The sequence below is a fragment of the Galeopterus variegatus genome, unplaced genomic scaffold (assembly GCF_000696425.1).
Source record: "Galeopterus variegatus unplaced genomic scaffold, G_variegatus-3.0.2 Scaffold201, whole genome shotgun sequence".
NCBI classification, from domain to species: Eukaryota; Metazoa; Chordata; class Mammalia; order Dermoptera; family Cynocephalidae; genus Galeopterus; species Galeopterus variegatus.
In genome coordinates this window covers 640,937-652,802 of record NW_007726312.1, presented here as the reverse complement: position 1 = coordinate 652,802, position 11,866 = coordinate 640,937, and the positions used below count along the sequence as shown (strand labels likewise).

Below are 11,866 nucleotides of genomic sequence, written 5' to 3'. Positions count from 1 at the left end.
TAGAGTGCGGTGCTGATAACACCAAGGCCACGGGTTCGGATCCCATATAGGGATGGCCAGTTAGCTCACTGGGTGAGCGTGGTGCTGACAACACCAAGTCAAGGGTTAAGATCCCCTTCCCGGTCTTTTTTTTTTTTTTTTAAAGAAGACCGGTAAGGGGATCTTAACCCTTGACTTGGTGTTGTCAGCACCACGCTCACCCAGTGAGCTAACTGGCCATCCCTATATGGGATCCGAACCCGTGGCCTTGGTGTTATCAGCACCGCACTCTACCGAGTGAGCCACGGGCCGGCCCCAAGTCCAGATTTTATATACGATAAAGTTTTGACAACTCAGTTATAGAAAGTTCTTTTGGATTTTCTTAACTCAGGATTAGGTTGACCAAAAGAGTCTCTTGGTTTCAACCCTTGGCACTGAAAATCATTCTAAACTGTCTGAATCCACTCACTTGCTCTAAGTTCATTCTGCTGAATACATGGGGTTTGCTTTTTTTTTTTTTCCTTTTTGTCTTTTTTACTGACCGGTAACGGGATCGCAACCCTCGGTGTCGCGCCCGTACCGGGACCGGCAACGGGATCGCAACCCTCGGTGTTGCGCCCGCACCTCGCTCAGCCAGTGAGAGGGAACTGGTCTCCACATGGGATCTGAACCCTCAGCGGGAGCGCCGCTGTACTCCCAAGCGGCGCACTCTCCAGTGCGCCACCGGGCTGGCCCGGGGGGGTTTGCTTTTTGATAGCCAAGGATCTTAGAACACTTTAGAGCTTTGTAGGTCAAAGAGCTAAGTGCTTAGAGGAAAACTTCCCAAGGCAAAACCTTCACAATCCAGCATTGCATTGTAAATCAGGACACCACTGGAGCCAAGAAAAGTGACTCAAAGTAACCACACTCATGGGAGACTGAGGCAATTATTTGCATAGCAATTTATTAATTTATAATCAGGATAGTGTTCCGAGACCATAAGATATCAATATCCCCCATCCAGAAAAGCCCTTTCCCTATGCTGGAAGGCAAAAAATTCATCAGCAGGTAGCTTTGTAGACATGGAGTCAGTCTTGAGGACCACTTCACTAAGGTTGACTAAGCACCACTTAGTGACCAGACTTGTGCCAAACGTAGCATCTGCCAACCTCTGCAATTTGAGCTTCCCTTTTCTAGGGTCCCGATTAACCATTGTTCTTTGATGCACATCATCTTTATCTGGAAACACTCCAGTTGATTCTACTCCTACTTACTCGATTATAATCACAATCCAGTCCTGCCTTTCTGAAGTTTCACTGGGTCACCATGATAGGAACTCTTCAGGGGTCCACTTATGTCCTGACCCTACTGGTGGCTAATCTGACTCTTCCTTTTTGAGTTTTACTAGTTAACCCGCAGAAACAGCCATATTTTTCTAATGTTCAAGTTCTTGGGCCCCCTCATAGATACTATCTAGTGTTACAAAGAGGGGTACTTGCTTGAATCATGAATTTATGACAGTGGCAAAAGAAAAAGTATATGACTTTGAATAAATTAATATTGGCCTCAACACATACTTAGGGAATAGATTTCTCATGGGGGCTTGTCATGTTTCTTTTTATTTGAAAACACAACATAGACAACATTTCTGTTATTCAAGGCATTCTATTAAGGGCAAATTGAGTTTTGAAGATATTACTTCTATTAAGGACAAACTCTCTGACTAAATCCTATTTTGTTTCCCTATCTCAACATCTATACCTTTGTTTCGTGGGTGTAAGTCTTATTACATTTAAACCCTTGCCCTTATTTTCTGCCTGTGTTTATCTACTTCCAACTGTCCTGGTTTTCCTGTCTCTGTTTTTTTTCCCCTCCTTTGTGCCCCAGTTATTATGATTCTATGATGGAAATCTCTCACAATTCCTCTCTCTTTTTTTTCACATCTGTATTGTTTCGTTTGTTCTCTCTTCATCTGTGTTTCCTCCTCCTCTTTGTTCCTTCCTTTGGGTATTTATTTAATTGTTCACCCCCCATCCCCTCTGTGATTCCCCTCGTCAGTCCCTCCGCCTATTCTTCTATCTCAATTTACATCCCTGACTCTGACTTTTCTCATCTTCCTACCAGCCTCTGCCTATCAGTTACTGTCAGGCTTTGTCTTTGTGTTCTGCACTGTAGCTGTTTGTCCTTTGTCCCTCTGCCTGACTCCAATTCGACATATTTCCTGCTTCTCGTTTCTGTCGGTGAATCTCTGCTGACTGCCCCCTCCGCCTTCTGCTCTTCTGCTCCTCAGCTCCCCTGGCTAATCCCCCCTCGGCTCTGTTTCCACCTCTCTCTTCCCTCGCTCTGCTAATCTCTCTGTCTGCCACTCTTACCTCCATCTCTCCTGAGCCTGGTTGTTCCTTCTTGTCACTCTCACTATTTCACTGTCCAGACTATCTGTGCCTTCCACCCTTGGGGACTCTTCCTGTCAGCCTTTATTTCTATTTTTCTTGTCCTCTTTGTTTAGGACCATTTCACCAATTCTATGATTTTGGTTCCTCTCAGCATCTAAGGTGGTCTTTCTCAATATTTCTGCCAAGGCTTCTCTTTCTCTCTTGTCTTCAATCTCTCTTTGCCTCTGTCTCCTCTATGCAATTAATCCTTCTCTCTGTCTGTCCCTCAGCCTATGGGTGTCTGTCTCACTCATCCTTTTTGTCTTTCTCTTTCTCGCAGCTTCTTAGCAAGATTCCTTTTTTTTTTTTTTTAAATCTTCCTGTCTCTTGCTTTTGCTCATGTATCTTTCCTGTGGATGATTAAGGGTTATCTCTTTCTGCCCCTTGTTTAGGAGAATATCAACTTTAATCTGCTCTACACTTTCCATAATCTGAATGTTCTCACTGAGAAGGGAGGGGTCTTGTACAATAGAAAAACCGCAGCAGAAAAGCTACAGTAGAAAAAATGAAGCTTCAGGGGAGGAAGGAGAGCTAGCAAATGAATCCCAGAAAAGGGTCAGCTATCCCTTTACCCCTCTACAGCCAGTGCGAGCCTCCTCTCACCTGCTCAGCCTCTGCCTTCATTCTTCCATGAAAGCCTGGGCTCGGGAAGATCTACCCTGGGCACCCAGAATGGGTATTTGAGGCCCTTCTATGGCTCTGGACTTCAGTGCTGTCCTAAGAAGACAGGTCTAGCCCCATGCGCATTCTTCCAAGAATCTGTATTTTCTCTGAAAAGGTCAGAAGATACTAAAAAAAAAAAAATTAAAGTCTGGACACAGTAAGATTAGGGTTAAGTACAAACACAATAGTGTGGCTTTGAGAACCAGAAATATCAGCAGCAATTGCTGTGGCCCAGATTCTGTCTCTTGGCAACTATCTTGTCCATCCCTACTGGTTACAGATTGCACCTCTTGTGCCCTCTTCCCACTTCCAGAATCAGAATTTGGTCATAGGTGAGGTCTCTCTTCCCTCTGATCCCACCTCCTCCATACCACATCTCTCTGATTCTAGTAGGACCTCACCTTCTCTCATCTGTCCCTGTGCTAAAGCAAAGGGTTTCTGTTCCCATTGGCAGTTTCTTCCAGCTTCATGCCTCCTGCCACTCTTTATTAATAGCTTTGACTGTACCTCTTGAGTTTGTTTGCTGGAAAGGGTGGTCATCTGATGGTGGAATTCAGTGAACAGTAACCTGATTTCCTACCCATCCACCAACATCAGCATTTCTTCTTAAATCCTAGGAAGGGGGAGGGATGTGAGTTAGCTGGAAGAGGAACTGAGGTACTGATAATCCAGTCCATCCTATACCCTAATGTGCACCGAATACCACCATCTCCTTGTTCTGGCCCCATCTCCCACAAGGCCAGCAGAAGAGGAGCCTGTGGTTTCTCTCTAGTATTTCAGGCTGACAGTGAAATTGTTCCTGGTGACAGGCTCACCATCACAACATGTCCTGGTCCTCCTGGTTTCCTTGTGCCCAGGGATGGGCGAGTGGGGCCGAGACTGCAGAACATCATTGACCAGAATACGGATACCCAGTGTGATGCTCATGACACCCACAATGACCAGCCCAGTTCCACCAAGGACAACCAGAGAAAAAGGCACCTGATGGTGCTCCCGGAACAGCCACAGACTCATCCACCCCAGCGGTACCAGGCGGAAGAGGGCCAGGGTGGCCAGGGTGGCCCAGCTGGTCACGCTGAAGGCCAGGGATGGGGCCTGGTGAGAAAGCAGTAGCAGCTTCCGCAGATGCAAACAGGCAGAGTTCAGCTCCAGCAGCAGAGACACCACGGAGAAGCCCACGAACTGGCCAGACAGAACAGCGATGCTGAGACAGCTCACTACCTGGGGACCAGGGTCAGAGGACCTTCCATGACCTGCTGCCTACCATGTCCCAATTTCCCAGTCCTTAAGAAAGAGGCTCCCAAGCATTTTGTGGGACACCCCCCAAACACCTGACCTTTATGCCTACCTTTATCCTGGGGGCCAGAGAGGCCTTAAAACAACCCTTCCATAGGATGGAAGCAGCCTTGGCCCAGGGGCTGTCTCACCCTGAGGCTGCAGCATCCACACAGTACCCTCTAGCTGCCATTCCTGGGCTTTCATGCCCCATCCCCGTACTCTATACCAGGGCTTCTCCTTGTCAGAAAAGCTCCATATTCAATGTCTCTGTGATCAACTGGACACCCGTGGGGGATTCAAGCTCCTTAGGCAGTGCCCAGACTCCCAGCTGTCCAGCTATGGCCAACAGTCAAACTTCTCCCCTCCCTCAATTCCACCTAAGATTGTGAGGATCAAGCACCACCTAGGGTCAGAGACTCTGTGGGAATCAGAGAACAGAAAGCTGAAGAGAGATTGGGGACCCCAGGCTGACATGCCTCCCTTCCTGTCTGGCCTCTCCCCTCAGAGTCTCACCACCAAATGGTGACAGAGAAGTTCCCAGGCCTGGCCCAAGGTCTGGTTCCACAGCATGTCAGCTCCATCTGCCAGGAAATAACCTGTGGACATGGGGTGGGAGGGTTAGGTTTCTCCAGATCTGGTGCACAGCCTAGAGAGAAATCTCGAGCCCCCTCTTCCAGTTCTTTAGTTGCCCTCAGTAAAGCCTCCAGAAACATTTAACCTCTGTGGGGGAGGGGAAGGAAAACTGGAATTACAGTTAGAGGTTAGACAGTTGCGACACTGGCCCAGCCTTCCCTGCAAACTCACCCACAGACACAGCCACCAGCACCAGGGCCCAGGGAGGGTGGCCATTAATCGGGTCGGCGGCCATCTGAGGGTACAGCGACAACCTGTGGGAGATGGAGGAGCCACGGTCAGCCTCTCGAAGACCCAGACCCATTTTCCCACTGTGCACTCCTTCCCACCCATCCACGTCCCCCACCCCAGTCTCTGACTCAAGGTCTCTCTTCAGTTCTAAAGGTGGCTGCCCGGTCTTCTAACTTCGGCCTTCCACGCCCTCACCCTCACCCCAGTGCCTCTGGAACCCCAAGCCCCGCACCCGAGCAGCGCCCCAGCGCCCGAGAGCAGGCTGTGCACCAGAGAGGCACAGATGTTGCGCCACTTCCAACGGTTCTGGGCAGCAGGTCCCGGCGTGGGCAGCAGCTGCAGCCCCCAGTGCAGCCCCCGGAACGCGGCGAAGGAGGCGCCAGTCACGAGGAGCCCCGAGGGCTCCATGGCCTGGAGGGCCGGCTAGGTCCCGATTGTTCCTTTGGCCCTGGAGTTCTCCGGCCGGACGCATCCGAAGTCCCCGACGGGGATTGTGAGCCGACTTCCCGATACGGCTGGGTTCCTGGTCTCCCCCGCCCGCCCCGCCTCGGTAATCTGCTGTAACTTTTCCCCGGCTTGTCCACGCCCCGATTCCTCTGCTGGGCGCTGATTGGAGCAGCCGTTGGGCCACCGCCCCTAGAGCCACAGCAACCGATCGCGTCCGGCCCTACCCGGGAACTGCGGTCTGGGGGCTCCAGGGCACAAAGCCGTGCCACGGAGCTCAGAACTTCCGAGATGTCAATAGAAGTCTCCGACTCCATGTGTGCCCCAAATCCTTCGGAGTTTCAGAAATGGGTTGCTAGTCTAATCTCACCTGACATCTCGGGGGTCCCACCCCACTAACTTTCCCCTCCTCTTCCCCACTCCCTCATCTCTCACCTGCTAACCCACCCTTACAGCCCTAAAGGTAGAGGAAAGCACAACCCACTCCCATTTGCCCAAACCCTGCCACCACACTGCCTAGCCTTCCCTCCCAGCCTCAGTTGTAGGGGAGGGGACGCCTCATTTCCTTGGAACCACTCCTTCTGCCTCTCGAGGTTCCCAGGCCTTTAACCCACCCCCGCAAATCTATGACCCCAGGAGTCCTGGCCCCTAACACAGATAGTACCTCTCAAACAGAACAGCAGTCCTCATTAGGGAAAGCGACCCACTGGGGAACCCCCCCCCCCCTTTTTTTTTTTTTTTTTTCCCTACAGAGAAGCCTTATTAGGAAAGAGAGGCAAAAGGCAATCACTCATCACTATAGTCTGGAAGAGCACCGCACCCCCCACCCCCCCACCAGGTCTTGGTACTTGGTGGGTGGGTAGAATCTCTCTTCCAATCTGAGAACAAGGAGAGGTAACACAGGGTCACCTCAAGGTTGGGGCAGAATCGGAAGAGAAAAACAAAGACCCATCGTGCTTTCAGCAGCAGGCCTATTAGGATTCTAGAATACTTCAGCCTTGAGAGGAAAATCCTCCCCCAACCCCTCATTCCCTGGAGTGACAGGTTTTTACTGTTTTCCTCCCATCTTACTCCACTCTACACCTCTTTAGCTGGCTGACAGCCAGCAATTCAGAGAACTGTTTTCTGTTTGCTGAAAGGGTGGATTCCAGCTATCCCTAAAGACTGAGGTTCATAAACCAAGAGATGCCCCAACCAAACATCCTTAGCAAGGGGCTGGGGGCTTCCCTTCATTCTTCAACACTCATTTCTCCAAACGTTTAAGAATTACACTGATCTTTTAAATTTTATTTATGATATGAAAGCAATATACAGTTAATGTAGAAAATTTGGAAATAACAGAAAAAACAAAGAGGAAAATTACAATTACTTTATTCCACTATCCAAAGATAACCACTATTAACATTTTTGAGTATGTCTTCAGTTTTTTTTTATCATTCTACGTATACAAGTATATAACCACATTAAAAAAAAACATTTTTAAATTTAAAATTGAGATCACATAATACACACTATTTTTATAACCTTCTTAATATTCAAAGAGCATTTTTCTTTCCAGTCAAATGTTCTTCTACATGACTTTTAATGGTTGCACAGTACTCCACCATCTGGATGGATATACAATAATTTACTTAAGCAATCCCCTATTGCAAATTTTCATTACAGCAGAAAAGGAATGAATTCCCAATCAGACAGTTGCTTCCCATTTTTCTGTATTGAAATGCTGGTGTGAACATCTTATAACTCAATCCTTAATTATTTTCTTAGGATAAATTCCCCAAAGTAGGATTACTAAGTCAAAGGACATAGAAACTTTTAGGATGTTTGACATATTGTCAAATGCCATCCAGGAAGTTCTGTACCCATTTATACACCTATATGCAATGTATGGGAGTGTTCTTTCAGTACTCTTTTGCCAATATCGGGTCATATGTTTTTGTTACAGTTTGCTAAGGGAAAAATACTTTCAGCTATATTTGCCCTTATTCACTAGTGAAGCATACATTTTTTTTCAGTTTTGTCCATCTAAATTTCTTTTATGAATTTCCTGTGTATGTCCTTTCACAGCTGGCTCTTGCAAAAATTACAGGGTGGGGAAGAAGTAGAAGTAGGAGGGTAGAAGCCACAGGACACTTCACTATTGTCCCATATCTCTGAGGGAGGCAGGACACTGGAGAGAAATGGTGAGTGAAGTAGGAGATGGCTGGAAGCTTGTCCTTAATGAAGACTGGCTGTTCTCCCTCTTCCTGGGGTGCTCCTGGCCTTCGTGGGCCCCTCTGCTAGATTCCCAGAGAGAGCCCTGTGCTCTCCAGGCCTGGTCCTTCACTGGTCTTTTGCCTGCCTCTGTGTTCTGGGCTGCCCTTCCTCACCTCTGCCCCATGATGGTTGAAGATGGCACAGCCATGTAGTCAAGGCTGGAGTGAGACACTGTGGCCAGTGAAGCGAGGAAGAGAAGAAAGTACGGAGGCAATGTCCAGAGACAGAGTGATCTTTGTTGGAGCCAATGAGTAGAATCAGTCTACCCACCCCCCGCTACCATTGTCCCACACATTTCCTGCCCTTCAGCTTAGGCTGCAGAGGGGCTGGGTTCAATGGTCTGCTCTCCCCTTTCAGTTTCTCATAAATGGAGAATAGCATAGAGCTCCCTACACATCTCGTCTCACCAAACAGAACAGTTTACTGTAGCCCCTGTATTTGGCCATCTTCAGGTAGGAAGACTGGGCCAAAGTTGACCCAAACCAGAGCCTGAGCCCAAGAGAGACCGGATCAGGAGCTGGAGGTGGCAGGTTTATGATGCCTGATGCCCCAAAGTGGGTCACATCCCACAACCTATGTTCCCTGCCTGCTGGAGGGGAGAATTTCCTGCACAGGTCTGAGCTGTCTCACACATCATCCTAGAAAGCAAAGTGAAGGAAGAAACAGAGCAGTAGCAGCTAGAACCCCAACAGGGGCTGCCATACTGATTTGGATGGCAGGGGAAACCTTGGGCCACCCTTGCATGGTGGGAGGTCAGTGTAGAGACTGAACTCCTATTAGCTCCTTGCATTGGTCTGACCCTAGCCCCTGCCTCCAAATGCCCACCCTTTCTAGCTCCTGGGATTATACTGTCAGGGATGGGGGAGAGACAACAGTTTATGTGAAAAACTGGTTTTTTCCCCACCTACAGGGAGAGGTATGCCCAGGCTGAGTCTGCACAGGTGGGCTTCCAATTCCCTCATACACATTCATCTGTGCAATTCTCCATCTCACAGGTGGAGAAACTGGGACAGGAGGTCTAAAGGTCCCAGATATAGGTAAGAACCCTTGAATCTAGAGTCTGGGCCAGTCTATAGAAATACAGGGAAAGTTAAGAGCAGAGGGATGACTACTCAGATTGGAGTTTCAGTACTACCTTTTCCCTGAAGAGTAAACTTATTTTTGGACCTCACCTGGAAAGGCCAGTAGGGAAGAATGGGAAATAATGAAGGAGGGCCAAGAAGGAAATCTGGTGAAGAAGTAGACAGTTTTCTTCTCTCTACTTCCCACTGTCACAGGAAGACAATTAACCTTGGGTAGTCAGGCAGTTGAGTCACATATTCCCCAATTTAAAACTACTCTTTTGCTGGGCCGATCTGGGTGAAGACTCTCCAATTGAGCAGGGTTCCCTTTCCCAAAAGGTATCATCACACCTAATATTCAGACCTTCCCAGCCCCATTTCTGTCACCTTCCAGATAATGGGAAAAGCAGCTCCTTTTCCTCTTCTTCTTCCTCCTCCTTGAAGCCAGGGGCAGAGGGCAACAGTTCTTCAACTGGCAGCTTTAGCTGGGTCAGGACATAAAGCTTGCCACTGAAGAACTACTGCGGCTCAGCCAGGTGAGGATGTGGGAGGAACAGGCTCCTAAAGGGAAGGGGAAGAAAAATGGAAAAGATCTGAGCAGGGCTATGTCACAGGGATACTATGTCACTGGCCCCAGTAGACCTTTGACCTTCTAATGAAGGGTTCTTGGCTCTGGTCTGGGCCTGTAGGAGCTGTTAACTTTAGTGAGAACCAAGAGGCAGCTCTAAAGGGGCTTCTCTTGCTCCTCTTTTCCGTACTGGAAGCTATCGAAATCCAGGACTGTTCTCTCTCACAAACACATACCCCACCATAGCAATCCCTGGGGGCCCCAACCTTCTCAGCCTTATGATAGGGCATGGCCTGGGACCCTGGTCACACCCCATTAGTTACCCAGGTACTAGGTGAGAAGTTGTATCTCAGGTCCAGAAATGTGAATTCAGTGATCAGCCCAACTGACTTGTTCACAGGGTTTCAGCTGGAAGGAGAGTTTTGGGGGCCTATACTGGGGAAGAGTGAGGAAGGGAGGAGGTCTAGAGTTTGGAAGAAGGTCAGCAGAAGCTCCCAGGACTGTGAGGGAAAGGACAGTCGACTGAAGGCTGCAGGAGAGGGAGATATGGGCAGGGTGGTTGGGCAGCCTCCCCAGGACTCTCAGATGCCAGGCATTCCGCATGCACATTCCGGGTACATCTGGTATGAATTCCAGGCTGTCTGCCGGCCCCTCCATGTCTGAACTTTGTTCCAAGTTCCAAGCCCCGCCCCCACAGTTCCAACGCATGAATCAGCAGGAAAAGCCGGGCCCTGCAGCATGGCCCAGGGAGGGGGCTGGGGGCGTGGCAGGCTTGAAGGCTGTGAGACGGGGAGGGCGGTTCCGCACTGACACTCAGTCCAAGGGCATGGCCCATGCCAGATTGAGGGGCCAAGGCGGTCTTAACTTGGGATTTCTACACTCAGAGGGTAAGAAAGTTGCGGGGTGGTGGAGGGAGAGGCGGGGTCCAAATTCCCAAACCCTCTTGGGAGACACGAACTTTGTGGTATCTTGCTCCCTCTAGATGACCAGTCCAACTATGTTCGTTCGACTCCTCTCCGTCTGAGACTGCTATTTAGCCTACAGGACTCAGCAGCTGCTGAGGGTCTGTGCCAAGCAGGTGCCCTTGGCTGCAGGGCGGGGTGGACCCAGGGCACTGACCCTCTGACCAGCTGCTCTATCAACCCTTTGGCACCCTGACAGCTCCTAGCCCAGTCTGACAGCCAGGATGACAGGTCAAATAAGTTGGAGGCTGGAACTAGGGTCGGAGGGACGTGGGGGCGATAGCCTAGCCGGAGGCCACGGGGAGGGGCCAAGAGTTGGCCGGGAGGTGGGGAGAGAGGGAGCCCAGCGATGACTAACCCAGGCGCCCCACCCAGCCAGCCGGCTTCCTAGGCGGTCAGGGCCAGGCCCGGGCTAGGGGCCTCACAACCGGACAGGCGGGGGGGAGGTGCAGAGGTGACCTTCTCTCGGCCCAAGACAGCCAGTTAGGCTGGGGAGTGGGGGGTTAGAATTTCCAGGTCCTCCTCCTGTCCGCTTTCCCTCCCGCCCAACCGCGGTGAAACCCTAACCTTTGGGTTGCATAAGGCCCTCGCACCGCCGCCCCCTACTCCTCTCCCCTCCCCCCTTACATAACATGCCCTGGAGGGAACGAGAGGAGGGGCCGGCCCGCCCAGCGACCCCTTCCCTGCCAGGGCGCTGAACTGGCCTGAGCCAGTGAGCGGCGGCGGAGGCAAAGCGCTTCCCCGCTACCCGCTCCGTCCAGATCCTTCCCCGGCTGGATGGCCGGCTCCCGCATCCTCGGGCCTGAGGGCGGCGGGGTTAGCCGCTCCCGGCCCTCCGGTCCCTCGTCTTCTCCCCAGCTACTCCACGAGACCTTCTGCCACAACTCCTGCCCCGGACTCTTTCTTTAAACCTCCTGACACACTATTCCGACCAGTCCAGGCCCCTCTCTCTGGAGCGCCCCTGCCCCCGCCGCCCCCTCTCCCCTCCCCCGGCAGGGCAGGGTGTGGCCGCCAGGACTCTACTTTCCCCCATCATCCCGTTACCACGATTCTCCCCTGTTGACCGGGTCGCCAACTCACACCCACCTGGTGCTGGGTGTGGGGGGTGCCGAGGGTAGGGGAGCAAATCACTGCGTCCGCTCCCCACAGCCGGCGGCGCTGTCTCTTCCCAGCGCCCAGCACACACCGGCTCCAGTCTCCGATCAGCTGGCGGCGTCGTGACGCACAAGCTGCGATTGCACCGCCCAGGGCCAATCACCGCCCACTGCTGGGCAACGTGACCACGCCCACCCGGGGGTCGCCGGCGCTACGCCCTGGTCCCGCCTCTCCTGACGCCTTGGCTCTGATTGGCAAAGAGGCCAGCCCTTTGCCGAGTGGAGT

The 11,866-nt window shown here is 51.2% G+C and overlaps 1 protein-coding gene and 1 long non-coding RNA gene across 2 annotated transcripts; both read right to left on the bottom strand.

Moving 5' to 3' along the window:
• Positions 1–902: 902 nt before the first annotated feature.
• TLCD2 (TLC domain containing 2) lies at positions 903–5,603 on the bottom strand. Its single transcript, XM_008565705.1, has 5 exons — positions 5,428–5,603; positions 5,136–5,218; positions 4,845–4,927; positions 3,455–4,274; positions 903–3,179 (listed from the first exon to the last, which is right to left on the bottom strand). The coding sequence occupies exons 1-4, from the start codon at positions 5,601–5,603 to the stop codon at positions 3,822–3,824; spliced, it is 795 nt and encodes a 264-aa protein (XP_008563927.1). The 3' UTR covers positions 903–3,179; positions 3,455–3,821.
• A 1,390-nt stretch (positions 5,604–6,993) lies between these two features.
• Positions 6,994–11,629, bottom strand: LOC103584882. The gene is made up of 3 exons (XR_550025.1): positions 11,573–11,629; positions 9,344–9,517; positions 6,994–8,066 (listed from the first exon to the last, which is right to left on the bottom strand). It is a non-coding gene; the product is annotated as an uncharacterized LOC103584882 (long non-coding RNA).
• Positions 11,630–11,866: the final 237 nt, after the last annotated feature.